At 39.6% G+C, this 20,031-nt stretch overlaps 1 protein-coding gene across 3 annotated transcripts in view; it reads right to left on the bottom strand.

Moving 5' to 3' along the window:
- Positions 1–20,031, bottom strand: part of ryr3 (ryanodine receptor 3) — a 324,483-nt gene that overhangs the window by 49,562 nt on the left and 254,890 nt on the right. For 2 of the 3 annotated variants that reach the window (XM_055640726.1, XM_055640728.1), the window contains 7 exons: positions 18,888–19,058; positions 17,355–17,414; positions 15,679–15,810; positions 13,199–13,311; positions 12,352–12,451; positions 5,651–5,757; positions 1,866–1,917 (listed from right to left, as the gene is read on the bottom strand). In XM_055640726.1, the coding sequence (XP_055496701.1) occupies positions 1,866–1,917; positions 5,651–5,757; positions 12,352–12,451; positions 13,199–13,311; positions 15,679–15,810; positions 17,355–17,414; positions 18,888–19,058 (735 nt within the window). Of the gene's footprint in view, positions 1–1,865; positions 1,918–5,650; positions 5,758–11,364; positions 11,462–12,351; positions 12,452–13,198; positions 13,312–15,678; positions 15,811–17,354; positions 17,415–18,887; positions 19,059–20,031 lie in introns of all 3 variants that reach the window. The other variant, XM_055640727.1, reaches the window with a different exon arrangement.

The raw sequence follows: 20,031 nt of genomic DNA, 5'->3' as shown, positions 1-20,031 counted from the left end.
CCCGTAAATGGAGATTGGGGCGTATTCTCCATTATGGGACCTCCTGAAGTCAATAATCAACTCCTTGGTCTTGGAGGTGTTTAGTGACAAGTTGTTACATGCGCACCAGTCCGCCAGGTTCTGCACCTCCGCTCTGTATTTTGTTTCATCACCGTTGGTGATCAGCCCAATCACTGTTGTGTCGTCTGCAAACTTCACGATGGTGTTGGTGTCGAATGCAGGAACACAGTCATGAGTGAAGAGGGAGTAGAGCATGGGGCTTAGTACACAGCCCTGTGGTGTGCCGGTGCTCAGGGTGATAGTGGAGGACAGGTGCGGGCCCAGTCTCACTGCCTGCGGTCGCTCCGTCAGAAAGTTCAGGATCCAATCGCATATCGGCGAGCTGAGGCCTAGCTGGTGGAGTTTGATGGTGAACTTGGTGGGGATGACCGTATTGAATGCAGAGCTATAGTCAATGAAGAGCATCCTCGCGTACGTGCCCTGTGCATGCCCAACGGGGATACGCACAAAATGGAACAGGCAGCATCTTTGGAGAAAAGGAATAGGTGATGTATCGGGTTGGAGTTTGACATCCCTTCTCCAGAGATGTTGCCTGTATGCAGATCGGAAACGCAGGTCTGTATAAACGCAACAGCTCAGCTTCCAAGAATGTTTTTCTCGAGTGACCTATGACCTGGGCATGCACAATCGGAATACCAAACTCGCTTATTGCACATCCTGTAAATAAATCTTTCACTGTCTAGGAAAGGATCAAACATGCTTAACTATTAATGGGCTGATCTGAATTTAAAGTACAATTACACATATACAATTGTATGGAAATATTGGCACTGCCTATTTTCTTGAAAGAAGAAACATGACATGATTACTGCAGCTATATGTAATATTCCCATTATCACAGTGCATTTTGACATTTATATTTCATAGTAGATTCCCAGCACTAGACACGCTGGAATATAGCCCCTTAAATCATCACCCAATTGAAGCCTGTATAACATGAGGCTTAGAGACACTGACAGTGTTTGACCCATACTTTTAAGACCATGGATGCTTGGTTCTCCAAAAGCTGCAAAATTTAAATTAATGTGCATTTCTATAACTAGCAACGATCGTAGACAAGAACAGCAAGAATGTGCGGATGGTGAAAATTCTACAGCAACCCTCTATCACTCTTATTCATTGCTAGTTAGACCCAGAAAACGCTCATGATATTCAGTAGGCCAAGCAGAACAAGTGGAGGGAGAAAAATTGTTAATATTTCAGGCCAGTAATTTTTGCTTTTCAATGTCCATTGTTGGTGCCTTACAAATTAACAATTCCACCTTCATTTTGTATGGGCTCGGCACACAGTGCATACATGATGGGTAACCTTGCCAATCTCTGCAGCACTCTGTTCAACCCATCCGCTATTGTTCCCTTGGATCATGCTACAAATCAATATTCAGCAATCTACTTTACTTTTCAGAATACCTATTCATTGGTATTCAAGGATATTGCCTTGACAACTTTATTCATTGCACTCAAATGCTTTGAGTTAAACGTAAAATAATAGTTATGCCTATCTCCCTTTTGAGGCGAGTGGTTTGAGGGACACCTTTTTTTCTCTCCACCAAAACCCATTTAATTTTGCTTCCAAGCACAAGCATTTGTTGATTTCCACACATTTAAAAAATCAAATTGAAGTGAAAGGATGAGCAATGATGCCTTTCTTCTACACTGTTCCTTAGCATTATCCGTTTGCATTTTGTCATCTTCACGTTGATAAAAAGTCAAGGACATAGACACGGTTTCCACAGAAACAGTTTCAGTATTTATGTTTACATAATGAATAATGCTGAACTTCTCCAGCATTCCAGAAAACTTACTTTTGCCATCATGTCTGCATATGCAAGGTATAAGGGGTCCTCTTCAATTGCACTGTAACATGTGATATTGGATTAATTAATTCTGCATTGTAGTCATCATTTTAACATAAATTTGTTCTGCAAAATATCTCATGAAAGCCCTCCAATAAATAAAAACAAATATAAAGGTTGAAAAATTTGGGATGACTTTTTACAAATATTCAGCACCTATTCATATCTCAGATTTTAATCAGAACGAGCTCTTGGGAACATCAGCAAAGGTTTAAAATATAGAGAACAAAATGTTCATGACTTTTAGCACCATCATGAAATAAGTAGAAATAAACTTTAGACTTTAGAGATCCAGCATGGAAACAGGCCTGTCGACCAGCGATCACCCCATACACTAACAGTATACTGCACATTAGGGCCAATATTTACAATTTACCAAAGTCAATTAACCTGCAAACCAGTGCTTTTTCAGAGTGTGGGAAGAAACCAGAGCACCCAGAGAAAACCCATGTGGTCACAGGGAGAGCATAAAACTCCATACAAACAGCACCCATAGTCAGGATCGAAGCCAGGAGTCAGGCGCTATAAGGCAGCAACTCTACCACTATGCCACTGTGCCGCCCGCAAATAAGATTGGCAGATTCACGCTTCTTTTCTAATACTATTGACACACTTATGGTCATTGGTTTTTGGTGTCTCTTCCTTACTCGTGTGCTGCATCTTGGCAGAGTTTATTGGAGCCACAGCCTAAGTTTGCACCCATGGAGAACAAATGTTTGGGGAAGAAAATTGCAACAATTTGAGAATTTTAGAACGTTTTATAGATTGGGGTATCTCTAGATAGGCTCCCAGACTAAAAGTAAATACTGTGAAGGAATTTAACTGTTCTGAATATACTAGGAACAGCCAATTGAAAAAGCAAATTGAAATCCCTCAAGGGCTAATAAATTATACTGCAGAAATAAAGAAAGGTAAGAAATATTAAACATATGTCTTCATAGAACAATATATTAAAAATGTAAAAAATTAGGCTCCAAAGATTGTGAAGAATATAATGTAACCAGTAATATTAATAAATATAAACCTCTGGATACATGAAGAGGGTTCAACGACCACAAATCCCCTGAACCGGTTGGCTTACAGCCTACAGATCTAAAATAAGTGGCGATGCCCTCCGGCTAGAAAGTCCCCAACTCGTGATCAAAGTCACAGGATAGATACGGGGCTGCAGTCAACAAAATCGAAGTTTAAGGGTGGAGTTAAAGGGGAAGAGAGTGCAGGAAAAGTTATAGAAGTCTCCAGGAGTAATAGGACAGAAAGTTTAAGAAGGGTAAGAGAGTAGGGTCAGGTAAAATCGGGCCCAGCGTGAGAGGAGAGGAGGTGAATACTGCTGTATTTGAATGCACGTAGTGTAAGAAATAAAGTGGATGTGCTTGTAGCACATAGAAATTGGTAGGTATGATGTGGGAATTGCAGAAACGTGGCTGCAAGAGGAACGGAGCTGGGAGCTGAATATTCAAGGTTATACATCCTATCGGAGGGGTAGCTCTGCTTGTAAGGAATGAAGTTCGTCCTTAGCAAGTCGTGACATAGGATCAGAACATTTAGATTAATTGTGGGTAGAGCTGAGAAATTGCAAGGGTAAAAAGACTCCAATGGGAGTTATTTACAGGCCTCCAAAGAGTACCCAGGATATAGGGTACAAGTTACATCAGGAGATACAATCAGCATGTGAGAAAGGCAATGTTATGGTGGTCAGGGGAGATTTCAATTTTCAGGTAGACTGGGGAAAATCAGATTGGTACTGATTCCCAAGAATTTGTGGAGTGCCTCCAAGATGGTTTCTTAGAGCAGCTTGTAGTGGAGCCCACCAGGGAAAAGGCAATTCTTGATTTAGTGCGGTGTAATGAACCCAATTTGATAAGGTACCTCAAGATAAAGGAACCACTAGGAGGTAGTGACCACAACATAATAAGATTTAACCTGCAATTTGAGAGGGAGAAGATTAAATCAGATGTGTCTGTATAACAGCCGAGCAAAGGGGACTACAGAGGCATGAGGGAGGAGCTTGCCAAAGTGACTGGAAAGGGACCCTAGCAGGAATGACGGTGGAACAGCAATGGTAGGAAATAGGCAAAGTTTCGGGCTGAAACCCTTCTTCAGACTGAAGAAGGGTTTCGGCCCAAAACGTTGCCCATTTCCTGCGCGCCATAGATGCTGCTGCACCCGCTGAGTTTCTCCAGCATTTTTGTGTACCTTCGATTTTCCAGCATCTGCAGTTCCTTCTTAAACACGATAGTCAGTGGATGTTGTTTATCTAGATTTCAGAAAGCCTTTGATAATGTGCCACAAATGAGGCTGCTAAGGAAGATGAAAGCCTATGCTATCAAAGGGTAGATAATAGCATGGATAGCAGTTGGCTGGATGGCAGAAGACAACGAGTGGCAATAAAGGGGGCATTTTCTGGTTGGATGGGAGTGACTAGCAGAGATCCTCAGAGGTCGGTGCTGGGGCTGCTACTCTTCACGTTGTATATTAATGATTTGTACGAGGGGATTGAAAGCTTTGTGGCTAAGTTTGCAGATGATAGGTGGGGAGGCAAGTAGGGGGGCAGGTAGTGTAGAGAAAGCAGGGACTCTGCAGAAGGTTGGGAGAATGGACAGAGAAGTGGCAGATGGAATAGAGTGTAGCAAAATGTGGAGTCATGCATTTCAGTAGCATCAATAAAGGAATAGACTATTTTCTAAATGGGGAAAGAATCCAGAAATCTGAGGTGTATAGGGACTTGGGAGTTCTGGTGCAAGATTCCCAAAAAGTTAAGTTGCAAGTCGAATCGGTAGTAAGGGCTTCAAGAAGGCTAGAATACAAAATCAGGGATATAATGCTGTGGCTCTATAAGGCACTGGTCAGGCTGCATTTGGAGTATTGTGAGCAATTTTGGACACCATATATGGGAAGGTTGCACTAGCTCTGGAGAGGGTACAGAGGACGTTTTCAAGAATGCTTCCAGCAATGAGTGGGTTAACATATGATGAGTGTTTGATGGCACTGGGCCTGTACTCACTGGAGTTTAGAAGGATGAGGGGACACCTCATTGAAACTTGCAGAATAGTGAAAGGCTTGGATAGAATGGATGTGGAGAGGATGTTTCCACTAGTGGGCGAGTCTAGAACTAAAGGTCATAGCCTCAGAATTAAAATATGTTCCTTTAGGAAGGAGATGAGGAGAAATTTCTTTAGTCAGAGGCTGATGAATCTGTGGAATTATTTGCCACAGAAGGCTGTGAAGGCCAAGTCAATGGATATTTTTAAGGCAGGTGAGATAGTTTCTTGATTAGTACGGGTGTCAGGAGTTATGGGGTGAAGGCATGGGATTGGGGTTAGGAGGGCGAGATAGATCAGCCATGATTAAATAGTGGAGCAGACTTGATGGACCATATGGCCTAATTCTGCTCCTATCACTTAGGACCTTATGGACCAGTCACCTAGGACTGATATTAGGATAAGTTGGTACGTTGTGCACCTTTGGAATATTCTACTTCAGTTGTTCAGATCAATAGATTGCGTGACTTTGAAAATTTAATTATCTAGGGTTTGAATGGGAAATTGGATGAGAAAAAAAAGGTATAATCTGAACAATGAAACAGGTTCAAAGAAAATAGTAGTGTCCCGTTTCTTATGTTTTTACATCATTGATCTTATGGAAGGTGTTCTCATTACAAGCTGGAAGATCATTGGGCAATGATTCATCAGTATTATTGGTTTTACAAAAGCAGAATAAAATCCTTACTATACCTTCGCTCAGTGAGGGCAGTTCGACTGAAGTGTAGTATAAGCTGATGAAGTGGATCAGGAGTCTTGTCAAATTCTTCCTCCTCCTCTTCTGACTTAGTTGCAGATTTCTGAGCATATTTAGAGGTTTGTTTTGGACGAAAGTTTTGTTTTGGGTGCAACAAAATGCCTACATTACAACTAGTGGGTACCATTACCACAAGAAAAATCATATGTGGTAACAAAAATGCTGCTCATTTGAAATACGGAAACAAAATAAATAGAAAATAGCTAACAAAGCTTTGCATCATTTTTGTCAGCTAAAAATACAGAAAAAGCATGTCAATCATAAATTTGTAGATTAAGCAGATTAGAGATTTCTCAGTTTTCAAAGTGATTAAAAGAAAATCGTAATATTTTGAATAAACAATAACATTTTTGAACAGGTCACCTTACAAGGCATGCTCAGATATTAGATGGCACATATGTAGTTTGGTTAAAATCAAAACAGGTTATTTTGACAGCACTGAAGAAACAGAGAAGTGTGTAAAAGGAACACTACTTATTACTACTAACACTACTAACTTACTAGCTTATGACAAAAATTGAGAATTTTTCCAAAGTCCGATCAACATTGGACCTGTGGCCAAGGCCAGCAATAAATCCTTGTGTGTGTAGTTGCCAAGCTCTCTAACATTGGAGTGAAATGTATTTGTATGAATCGTATAGGAAATTTAATTCCTTCTACTTGCTGGAAACTAGACAGGGTGACCCATCAATATGGGACGGGAGTTTAGTGAACAGGCCTCTCACCCTGCATGGCTTGACTGAACATTTAAGTAGACCAGAACCAATGTACTGCAATCCTTTCTTGAATGGATCAAGCTCTACCTCTATCATCTGACCCAATATGCAGTATTACTCTGAGATCTGAGCAGGGAATAATTGATGGACTGCCAAGCCAAAGCTGTCAGGATGTGAATCCAGGGTCAGAAGCAGCATGTAAAGGCTTCTATTTTTCTGGAAGACACAAGAGACTGCAGACACTGGAAATTTGAACAAGAAAACATAGTGCTGGAAGGAATCAGCCATTCAGGCAGAACCTGTGGAGGAAAATGGACAGATGACATTTCAGGTTGGGAAGAAGGGTCCCACCCCAAAAATGGTGTCCATTTCTCTCCACAACAGCTGTCTAACCCACTGAGTTCCTCCAGCAATTTGTTTTTTTTGTTATGTGCTTTGGTTCTTTTTACCATATCTTGTGTCTCAGGACTCTGGGTTCAGCAAAGAAAGCCAGGATACTCTTGTTTCCAGGCGGTCCTCCCTTCAACTCCTGTGATTACAATTTTTGACAAATTCTATACTCACCCCCATTTTCTCAACCTACCACTTTTTACTGATATTACATTCTCAGGTCTGTTCAGCATGGCTTTCAGCAGCTGTGTTCTTCTGTCTTGTTATAATATTCAGCAATTGAACTGACAGTTAGTTGTTGGTTCTCAAATCATGTTGATGCTCAATCATTGATATTGCACCAATAACATTTGCTATATTTTATTTTCCCATTGCATGTTCAAATGATTTCATTAGTTTGTTTGTTTGCACCCTTCCCTCCTTATAAGATATCAAATGTCCATTCAGTTTTCAATTGCTATGAGATTCCAATGTCTTGTGTGGTTTAAAAAAATAATAATTATGTGATGTGTGTGTCAGCACTGAATAGTCATCTGAATGTCTGTGAAGTAAATGGCTTGCTAGTTCATTTCAGTTACGAATCTACCACATGACTGTGGGTCTGGGATCAGAGAAGGACCAGCAAAGTTAGGACGGATAATTTCCCCCCCCCCAAAAGCCATTGGGGAACTGACTGTGCTTTTACAACAACCTAGCAGTTTTCTAATCACTTTTACTGAAACTAACTTATTAATTCCCAATTTATTTATTCATATGAATTTAACTTTCTGCCATCGTGGCCCATCGGTCTTTAGTTACTTGCTCCAGTAATATCATCACAGTGTTGCTGCACTGAGTGTTTAGCTTTCAAAATGTTACTGTGCCAGGATGTAGGTCAGGTGTTACAGTCTATCATGTTTTTGATATGCGCTTTAGAATTGTGGGGAAGTTTTGAAGAATCAACAGATGAGCCAGGAAGGACAAAGTGTCTAACTTCAACCTGTTGTAATCAGGATTAACCTGATAATACTGATTAACCACAGCTCCCATGATGGAGGTGGTAGGGGATACAGAAGTCACTGGTGTGGTGGCACCACTGACATTTAGGAGAGGCTGACTGGATGACTTCCAGCTCACACGTGCCAATGGCCAGCACTAACATTGTCCCAAGTTCTGCCACTTATCAGTCCTAGTCTGGATATTTTACAGGCTTTGCTGAAACATTGGCCGGGCATGATTCATTGTTGGAGAACCTCTGATTGGAGACTAATAGTGAAGAATCAAGGTTCTTGCACCTCACACTATGTTAGAGGGGAAGTCATCTAAAGCTAATTGGGGCAAGAAGAATCATTTGTACCCAAATAAATAATCCTACTTTCTCAAGACTTCCACATTTACTTAGTCATGTAACTTGGAATGTACGACAGTTTAGATGTGTATGTTGGCAAGGCTCTTTCTATGTTAATTCATTGCCAAGCAATTTTCTTCTCACAGCAGGCACCAGTTTTGTTTTGTTTAGTTTAGAGATATAGCACGGAAACACCCATTAAGCCCACCAAGTCCACGCTAACCATCGATCACCCGCTCACACTACTTCGATGTTGTCCCACTAGGGGTAATTTTTACAGAGGGCCAATTAACCTACAAACCAGCAAGTCTTTGGGGTGTGGGAGGAAATTGGAGCACCTGGAAGAAACCCAGGCAGTCACAGGAGAACATGCAAACTCCACATAGACAGCACCCAAGATCAGGATCGTGTTGTGAGGCTGCGGCTCTACCCTGTGCCTCACTGTTAAGGGCAGCATCCGTTATGAGTCCCGAATTGGCCTGATGTGGTAGTGGAAGGTTGCTGTAATGAACCAGAGCAGGTAGAATTGCTTATTGTTTTTAACTAGACAATTTTGCAGTTTTTGACCCGTAATCAGAATGGCATGTGGTGACTCGGTAGGGAAACTGGCTTGTGTTTTGTTGCACCTGTGCATTTAATTGCTGCAGTGCATCTTGTAGGCAGTACATGCTGCAGGCAAGGTGCCAAGGATCAGTATTTAGACCAGAGGATGAGATGCTGAACTACTGAACAACTGTTATTTGGCTGTTGCTCTCAAAGCTGTTGAGAGTCAGGAAGTGACATTCATTACTGAATAATGAGCCTGAGACCACCAGTGGTAACCATGGCATTTATGTGGCGGATCAAAATGACTTTCTGATCAATGCAGGAAGAACTATTAATGTGATTATAGTTGAAAAGGAACTGTTGTTAGAATTTCACTTGTACTGGTTGGTTACTGCTTGGTCATTGTGGCAAGCGAGTCAAGCTAATTATCAGCAAAGAACGAAGCATTGTCCAGGACCTGTGGTTTTGGACTGCTTTGATATCTGTAGAAATGAAAGTAACATCCAAATAAAGCTAAGTTAGAATGGCTTAAATCAGTAATGTTAACAACGTGACCATACCAATAGAAAACTAATTTATTTTCATCCCAGAATAGCAGACTTTAATTATCAGTACAAATTCTCCCAGCAGAACAAACCTGTAACCAGACTCTATCTTAATATTGTGTAGGAAGAAATTGCCGATGCTGGTTTAAACCGAAGATAGACACAAAATGCTAGAGTAACTCAACGGGATAGGCAGAATCTCTGGAGAGAAGGAATAGGTGACGTTTCGGGTCGAGATCCTTGTTCAGACAAGTTACCCATCCTTTCTCTCCAGATATGCTGCCTGTCCCTCTGAGTTACTCCAGCATTTTGTGTCTATCTTAATATTTTTGCTTTTGTTACAATCTATCTTTTATCTTGCAAGTAAGCAAATGCTATCTTTCACGTACTTAACATTATTCCAGGTATCACAATACACTGCTCAATGTGAACTATAATGTAATCGTACACTTGATAAATGAAATTGCAACACAATAAATCTTGCAAAAAATATTTCAACTACTAAAAGTGGTGTCCTTATACCCTTCACATTCAGCACAGAATAGTACACAGGCAAGCATAGCCTAGTAACACATTCACATTCAATGCAATTTATAAAACTCCAGAATCACATATCAACTAAAATTAAGATCTGATAGTTTGTTACAAAGCTCTTATACAACCTCTGATGAAGATAATTTTATGTGACCTGCTTTACTGCCAATTTGTTATGATATGAACAAGAGAAAACTACAATTATGCAGGATCCAGATGAGACTGCGCTTGGACAATTTTGGTCTCCTTATTATAACAATCTGCTTGCTATATAAGAAGTGCAGCAAAGGTTAATCAGACTGGTTGCCAGGGTGCTAGGTGTATCACAAGTGTAGGCACTGAGCAGGCTGGGACTCGAAACACAAGAATTTAGCAGAATGGGACCTAATCTCATGAAGACATATAAAATACTTTGAGGGATCGACAAAGTCGTTGGAGGGAGGATGTTTCTCCTGAGTATAGAGTCTGGGATGTTCTCTAAATGGGAGATAAACACATTAATATTGAAACAACAAGATTTTTTTTTAAATTCACTCGGTGGTGAATCTTTGGAATTTTCTACCCACTAAAGTGTGGCAGCCCAGTCAATAACTGCTTTACAAACTGAGATAGATAGGTTGCTGGAGAGTAGAGAAAGCAAGAGATACGAGGACAGCGCATGAAAATGGTGTTGATGTAGAACATTAGCCATCATATTGTTGGAGGGTGGAGAAGAGTCTGGGCTAAGTGGGCCAGTCCTAATACCATTTCTCAAATTTCTGGTTATTCAAAGCCTTGTAACACACTAAGTGATCTATTATTTTATAATTAAACATGCAGCATAGCTTTCCAATGCATATTAATATTCAGAGCCATGGGTCCTCTCTCATACTATGACATATACAATGGAAAATAAAAGTTAGTAGCTAATGACATTGCTCCACCACAGACATACATTGAGGTTTTGGAGCTATGGCAACTGTCTGAGCTTTAAAATGGAAACTGACGTACTTCTACATCTGGACGGGCAAGGAAATTATGCACGATTATTGTATGTAACTCCTCAATGCCTCCTGGGAAAGTTTTGCAGGGCACATTGGCAGTGGTCTAGAAGTAGGTCAGTTGCCACCCTCTGGGCTAAATAATTTTTACAGAGAAAGAGGTGAAAGTAATACTTAAAAGATAAAAATATTTTGTGAGTAGAAACTCATTTATAAATTGCATTCTACAGATCAAATCTCACTCACAGAAAAAAACCTTTCAATTTGTTTACTTTGTTACTCCAGAACAATCAATTCTTGCAGACATCTACCTAATTATTACTTCCACTGTGTGTTACTCCGATTCGGTGTCAAGTACAAGCTGATAAGTGCAAAAGCCAGTCCATCTTACTCAGCTCAAAAGGTACCTACCATTCACAGTAACCAGGTTTTCATTCCTGCTTCCAATGCAAAGCGTCAAGAGAAAACAACTACCCCCAAAACCAATCTTTGATAATCGACAGAGAAAGGTTGCACATTTTGTAGGCAGCTTGGCCACAGCACTACTTGCAGAATGCAGCATGGCCACTTGTGCTGGAGGTCGAAACCAGTTGCACAGGTGCCAGTACTTACAGCTAAGTCCTCAATTAGTTTCTCCTCAAATGAGTACTCCTCTGTCTCTATCCATGATTTCTGATAACTCTGAAGGAAGAGATTAACAGCACGATGCCTAGGAAGCGGGAGGGTATAGTAAAATTGGGAGGAGTGAGACACAGCTTTTAGTAGATTAAGGGACACTTATTATTTGAAATAACAGTTAAAGTTAATTAGTAGAGATTTGTACAACTTCAGCCCTCTGATTGGTCAATGGTGTTTCACGGTCACATATCATGATAACATTAATTAAAGTATGAATGGTGTAGAGAATGGTCCCCAAATGTTTAGATGTTCATATATGACTGAAGTGAAAGAAAAACAAGAGGAAACAGAAATAGGATGAAGGCAGTTCCATCATAAGCAGACACTCGCTATTCTGATTAGGTACGGATGTCATTGAGCTCATTTATTTTAATTATAGTTTTTGATTACACTGCAATTAGCTCATGTATTGGTAACAGTCAACAAAATAATTCTAGAATCTTTAAGGACTGTTTTAATTGGTGCATCCAGCCTACCTTTCCTCCAATATCTCAAATATATATATTATTGTTATTGCATCAGCATCTTCTGTGCAAAAGTAACCCGCATAAGATGAGATGAAAACTTAACATTGTACTGGTTCATATACTGGTAAAAATCCGTTACCCTCAATGATTCAATGAATCCTTCATGTGCTATAATGCAGATACACAGCCTATACTGTATCAATGACCAATTTTAGTATATCAACTTTATCATAGTAAAGACATCATAAGATGTCTGAAAGTGTGTGGATAGCTGTTTGAACACTTGCATTATTCATTATATCTTTCTCCGTGCAAGATTGCAGAGGGTTTTGGTTGATGTATTGACCAATCAGATTCTGTAAGGTTTACTGTACAAACTGAACACGGTTGGTGTGCCAAGGAGAATATTTGCACAGGACAGGAAGCAGTGTCTATCAATCAAATGTTACTTTACCGTCAAACAGACGATAAGATTCTCAAAGTCAGTGTTCTTATATAGCTTTTCCAGCCACAGACGTTGATAGGCGTTCAGGAAGTAAATGTTAATTTTGTGTCTAAAGAAAAGGGATACATTTTTTTGCATTGATCAATTTAAAAGCACAGTTGTTTCTGAATTAACTGTGGGATACTTCTCCATGTACTGTGAATGAATGCAATGTTCCTGCAATTAATTCACAGTATTAAACTGACTTCTTTAAAAGTATGTAAATATGTGTTTGCCAAAGACAAATGTGCATAGATATAGTGCCTAAGGTGAATATCATGGACATACATGATTTATTGACTAGCTTCACAAACCTCTTTACAGTAATATAAAAGCTGTTTGGCAAGCATCTCACAGTTAACAATAACTTAAAAGAAATAGGTTTACAATGTAATTTCTCACATGACCATCTCAACCCAACTCTTGGCATCATTAGGGCTCCAAATTGAATCAGAAACTTTCTTATGGAAAAGGAGGACGAAAAGCTCACAGGGAAAAGTTACTAAGGATGTTCTTAGTCCAAACATTAAAGTACAGGTCATTGCTCATCTTCTGGAACAAGGAACGTAACATGGAAGCAGACTTAAAGATTGGAAATAAAGATTGGGAGTGATTGTTAATATATAAAAGGAAGCTTTATCCAATGAAAGCTGATAATTAAATAAATAAATAAAAATTCAAGAGAGTAGGCAAATAAGATAACGAATAAATAGAAATGATCATTACAGGTATTCATTACAGTTGTTTCTTGAGATATATTATGTATATATATATATATATATATACACACACATATAGAACACAACATCACTTCTACCTGGGCAGGTTATAAAGTGGTGCCATCCGGAAGCAGGCAACCACTGCTCTTTTGCGTTGTTTGGACAAGAGCTTTTGCCAGCCTGTCTTCTTTGACCGCAGTGGCTGCTCCACCTTAAAAAAAAAATAAAAAATTACTTGCTTAATGAAGGGCCAGATTTGCCAGGAAAATACTGTGTCCTAATGGTGCGTGCCATTATTAAAATTAGGATTGATTAGAACATTCAGAGATTAAAGGACTCATAATAAAGTACAAGCTCCCTAAATGTGTTATTTTCAATGGAGTTTATCTGACAGGAACTCTCGTCCTCTACATGTACACAGCTTCATTTGGGAATTCAGGGCTTAAAAGACTTCAATGTTATATCTTGCACTAAATATTGAGCCCTTTATCATTTATCTGTGCACTGTGGATAGCTCGATTGTACTCATGTATAGTCATTTCTATGACTGTGAAGCATGCAAACAAAAGCTTTGCACTATAACTTGGCACACGTGAAAATAAGAAACTAAACTAAACATTGCTCTTCCACTGGTGCTTTGTTGCAGTCATTATGTAAATGTAGTTCAGGGCATTTGATCACTAGTTATGGACTAAGTAGAACTTAGAAAATTAAGGCTATTGGATTCAGAAGCAAACTGAGTTTTAAAGGACATAATACTGATAATTACTACTGTAAGATCTACTTCATTTTGCTTCCTGAAATTCATTTAAATCTGATCTATGTTGCACGGTATATATAGGCACAATGCATCTCTGAAGACACTTTAGCCGATTGAGCAAAGCGGTTCAGTGTTCCTTGACTTTCTCATGGCCTTCACAAAAGGGCAGCATGGTGGCGCAGTGGTAAAGTTGCTGCCTTACAATGCTTGCAGCATTCTGCGTTCGATCCTGACTAAGGGTACTGTCTGTACGGAGTTTTACGTTCTCCCCGTAACTGTGTGGGTTTCCTCCGACATCTTCGGTTTCCTCCCACATTCCAAAGACATACAGGTTTGTAGGTTAATTGGCTTGGTCTAAGTATAAATTGTCCCTAGTATGTGTAGCATAAAGTTAATGTGCGGGGATAGATGGTTGGTGCGGGCTCAGTGGGCCGAAGGGCCTGTTTCCGTGCTGTATCTCTAAACTAAACAAATCTGCTGTAGAGCCCTCAAAAATATTCTGAGCACCGTTGTAAGCACCATTCTGTTGGTGTTCACCACATTTTTCTCTGTTGTAGGGTAAAGAAGACTTTGTTTTATTGTTAGTCAAGTTTATGTAATTAAGACCTCGTTTTACCATTTGTCATGTTTCTGTGCAATACCTCATTTTATTGTTAGTCAAATTTATGTAACTAAGACCTTATTTTACTGTCAAGTTTCTGAGTAATCTTGTCATCTGAGAATATAAAAACAGTACCAAAGTCACATTTGATAGGTTAGCTTTGGTAGGCCTCCTGGTGCGCATCAGATTAATAAATCACCCGTTACTTCAACGCCTTTCCATTTTGCTCCTACATTACATGGAGGTTGACATTATTATATATGTAGGAGGGTCTTTGTCACTTCAAAGCTTTGCTGCCAACTCTTGCTGATAATCTCAACAAAGGTACAAGCTAGTCCAGAAAATAGGTAGACAGATTCAAACTGAAATATGACTATTACTGCTTTAAATGATCAAAACGTTACTTAAGGCACCTTTCTATTTTTCTCCAAATTCTGTGTCATTTTGAGGACCTTGTCAACGTCAACATATATTAGCTTAGCTATTTCTTAAGGCAGAGAGATTTATTTTCAATAGGCAACTGGATATTATTGAAAAATAAATAATTTGTAATTTTCATCCACTATTTCAATTATTTCCTTTAGATTTTGTTCCAATGGGATGAATCAGAATAAAATGGCCAAAATGTAATTTTTTCCCTGAATCTATCCATTACATAGTAAATAACAAACTCGCTTATTTTTCCAGGAATGCATCAAAATTCTCCCAAATTTCACCCAAACTAAGCTGTATTATATGCAAAGTTCATGTGCTGCTGATGCATAAATTACCAAATTTCCCAAGAGCATATTAAAGATCAATATCAAGCAGCAGCTGTTTGTGTGTGAAAAGCATGACAAGCTCATTCTTTGCTAGCTAGCCTTCCAAATCTCTACAAAGTGGTGAAACATTTCTGAGATAGCAATAACGTTGCCTCTGCAATAAAAGATTATCATTCTGTCCTAATTTGCTAAATATCTGGACGAATAAGATATCTCATTTATAACAAGATACTATCGACTTTAAAGATCTATGTATTGCCACCAATAAGGAATTCACTAAAATTGGGTTGTGTATTTTTAGGAACCACCTTCAGGTGGTTCCATTTTCACTTAGTGATTGTGATATTTTGTGCAACTGCATTTATCTTTGTTCACAAGATAATTGTTTATTTTCTTACAAGAGATTATGGAATTTAACACATTTATATAATGAATGTTACTGTTTATTCTGGTTACCTGTTCCAAGTGAAAAACAGCAGCTGAAATCTTTTGCACACGTTCCACAATCTTCTGAGGATCCATTCTCTCTTCAGGCTTGGCAATATCTTTATACAAGTTAAGCTGCCATCGAACTGCTGGGTCATCAAACTGCAGAGGGTAGAGTGAAGGACCATGGGAGAACAAAGAGGAAGATGATTGAACTTTATTGCCTTCCCTCACAGTGGGAAATGTTGATTCCGCTGTGTGGGGATGTTCATGTTAAACTCTATCGTGTATTTTGTTCTTTTTATTTGTATGGCTGTATGGTAACTCAAATCTCACTGTACCAATTGGTGCATGTGACAATAAATGTAACTTGAACTTGAAGGATAGTAATATCAACAGAACGTAGCCACCGATATATGGCAAAAGCAGATTTTCATTTAATATTGACGAATAAATTGTTGTGTCATTTCATAGAACTTCAGATATGAATTGGGTTGCAATGGAAGTTGCCTTTGCTGATTGGGTTTCAAAACACTGACCTGAACCCAGTTATTTGATTAGTAAATTAATCAAGATGCAGGCAATATCTCTGAAGCATTAACAAATTCTGTGCTAAATTTTTACCTTGAAAACACTTCCTAAAATCCCCGGAATGTCCTTCCATGGCAGCCATGACAGCCATGAAGGGGGGCTGAGATGGTGTGTAGGGGGGGGGGAGGGGGGGGGGGGGGGGGGGGGGGAGCGGTTTTTCTTGAACCTTGAACTGGAGCTGATAAGAAGCTAGTGTAGTTATGTAGGAAGTTTCAGGATTATGATCAAGTGATGACATCAAATAAGGAATATGACTGAATGCTCTCATTTCCTGGATGAGTCAACCAGTGCTGCTGCAGTGGAATTGTCGTGCTGTGACTGCACAAAGCTTACATAAGCTACTGACTACAGATGGCAATTGTATTTCTCCATCAGGCTTATTCCATTTCTTCCTGCACTGTTGTGGTCCCAAGCTCCAGGGAAATTTTCTTATTATCCAAGATACATATTACAGTATTCACTTGGTCATAGAGCCATACAGTATGGAAACAGGGACATTGGCCCAATTTGCCAATGCTGCACAAGATGCCCCATCTATGCTAATGCCACCTACCCATAGAGTCATAGATTCATACAGCATCCAATAAGACATTATTCCCTCCTCCTTCACAACTGTAACTCACATGCAAGGTTGAAAATACAAATCTACTTTTTCGGAATAATTGTGCAATCCAATTAGACTGATCTCCTTTCTGTTCCTGGTGAGGATAGTTTGTATAACCATTTAAAAGAGCACAGGTCTCGCCTTAATCAAAAGTTGGTAAGTTTGTAGAGATTGCCTTTTTGCTGTGAACTGATTTTGTGAGAACATTTTAACATGCCAAATAATTGGTTGACTATTTAAACAAGGCTCTTTTAATGAGGATGTGAATTATGATCAAATTACATGTTAGGATCCCACTTGCTTAAAATGAAATGCAGGTTAAGCAATAAACCAAATGCTTAAAAAAAGTCTTGACTCGAGATATTAAATGCTTGGAGATCACAAGACATTCAGTATATGAAATTCAAAACCTGACAATATTTTAGCTGAGACGTTCCAGTGGAACCAAATACGACAAAGTTGGATGTAACATTTGATCACAATTTGGGAGAAATTTTAGTTTAAATCTTACCTTATCCTGTAAATGTAAGTTATTTGCGAGGAATTCTTTAACTTCTTCATCTGTGTCTTTCTGTTGATAGAACAAAACAGCTTTAATCAAGACATTTAGAGAATTAAATAGTGTGCTCATGTTTGTGAGCAGGCAGCCCGAGACATATGTCTACTTATTGGCAAAACCCGACAAGCACATCTGGGGGCATCTAACAGCAAATGCCTCTACTGTATATCAAGTTTTACTTAGCAGTATAGCGTCATACATCATGGAAACAGGCCCTTTGGCACAACTCACTCATGGGAATTAAAATATCCTGTCCCATTTCCCAATGTTATCCCTGAAAACCTTTCCTATCAATGTACTTTAAATGCTGTTATCGTACCTACCTGAACTACCTCTTCTGGCAGCTCGTTCCACATCCCCACCACCCTCTGTGAAAAAGTTGTCCCTCAAGTTTCTATTAAATCTTACCCCTCTCACTTTAAACCTATATCCTCTGGTTCATGATTCTCCGACCCTTGGTAAAAAACTGTGCATTCACCCTATCTATTCCCCTCATGATTTTATCAACACTATAAAATTATCCCTCGGCCTCCTGGGCTCTAAGGAATAAAGTCCTTGCCTACCAAATCTTTCCCTGTAACTCAGGCACTCAAGTACTGGCAACATCCTTGAAATTCTTCTCTGCACTCTTTCCAGCTTAATGACATCCTTCCTATAGGAGGGTGACCAAACCTGAACACTATATCACAAATGTACCCTCAACAACATCTTGTACAACCGTAAGGTAAAATTTCGACTTTCTATCTTCAATGCTGTGACTGATGGCCAGTGTACCAACATCCGTCTTTACCACACTATCTACCTGTGATGGCACTTCCAGGAAACTATATACCTGTACTTCTAGATCTCTCTGCTTTACAACACTCCCTTGGGCCTTGTCATTCACTGTGTAGGTCCGGCACTGGTTGACTTCCCAAAATGCAACACCTTGCACTTATTTGCTTTAAACTCCACTAGCCATTTCTCTGCTCAATTGCTCAGCTGATCATAAACCTGCTGTAATTTTTGATACCTATCTCCACTGACTACGATACCACCTACTTTAGTGTCATCTGCAAACTTACTAATCATGCTTTATACATTCTCATCCACATAATTAACATAAACCATAAACAGCAACCATCTCTGAGGCACACTAGTCACCGCATTCCAGTCCAAAAAAACAACTTTCCACCATCACCCTCTGCTTCCTTCCATGAAGCTAATTTTTTAATCCAGTTAGCTAGCTCCCCCTCGATTCCATGCGATCTAATCTTCAGCAAATCATTCTTAGCAAAAGAGCTCCAAAGTCAGGAAATATTAAGGAGATCATGTGAAGCTAAGATCAAGGCACATTTTGTTTTTAAATGCATTAATCAAAACCTGTTATAATCGAAATGAGGAATATTTAGATGCAACTTAAACATGCAGTTAAACTTGTTGAATCTGCTGCTCATGTTTTAAAAATGTAGAAAAGAATACACAAGAAAAAAATGGAAAAATTACCAGATTGTATCTCTGCTTGGCCAATGAGATTAATTCTTGGTCTCCCGCAGTGCACATATTTAAACCAATAGGAAGTAACTTTTTAACAGCAGCCACAATCAGTGATGTCTGTACCGAGTAATAATCCCCTCTACGCTGAATTGTTTTCCGTTCTTGGCTTTGTCCTTCTGCCTAATATAAAATAAATTGTTAACAACAATACAATAGATTGCATGAATAATATTTCACCAAAAATAATAGGTTATGCTGTTTAGTAAGTGCTGTGTGTTACTGGCAAAATGGCTTAGCAATGTATCCCATGTTCTGAACTCCAACCACACACAAAATTCAGGATGGACACAAAATGAGAGTCTGAAGAAGGGACTCAACCCAAAACATCACCCATTTCTTCTCTCCAGAGAAGCTGGCTGTCCCGCTGAGTTGCTCCAGCATTTTGAGTCTATCTTTGGTTTAAACCAACATCTGCAGTGCCTTCCGACACACACCAAATTCAGAATGCTTAAAAAAAAATCACAAATCCACAAATCTCTCCACCCACTCCAAAATGTTTCTTTTCTTTCCTGAATGTGATATTCTGTAATGCTGGCACTTGCATCCATAAGTAGAAATAGTCAGTTAGTTCCCCTGACCAGCCATTCTTTATCAGTTCAGGAATCTATCTATCTTCTATACATAACTAAAACAATGATCTTGTGCTCTTCCGGTTTGCGCGGTTTTTCTATTTGCACAAAAATGGTACGTGATAGCATTACGATTTTTTTTGGCCAGCTTACTCACCGTTCACCTGTGCTGCGAGTGCAACAAGTTTCATTCCAATTGATAATATATTGTAAAAGTTATTAAGGTTTAAAAATCGTAAAAAAAGCACATGCGCAGATTCCTGTCAGTCACCGCCATGCAGATTGGTCTCCTCTTCTGTCAGTCAGGAAGGGGCGTCGCCGGGACATGGCACTGATTGGCCACGTCCGCTGTCGGGGCCTGGACAGGATCCCAGGCGGTGGCAGATCTGAGGCCTGGAGTCGTGCCTGGAATCGCTCTACCAACCCATTTGACTGGGGGATGGTATGCTGTCGAATGGTGGAGCTGCGTCCCCAGCAGGCGAGCCATCGCGGACCACAGCTCGGATGTGAACTGGGGGCCCCTG

Source organism: Leucoraja erinacea, chromosome 9, assembly GCF_028641065.1.
Source record: "Leucoraja erinacea ecotype New England chromosome 9, Leri_hhj_1, whole genome shotgun sequence".
In the NCBI taxonomy this organism is placed as follows: domain Eukaryota; kingdom Metazoa; phylum Chordata; class Chondrichthyes; order Rajiformes; family Rajidae; genus Leucoraja; species Leucoraja erinaceus.
This window is presented reverse-complemented; position numbering and strand designations above follow the sequence as displayed.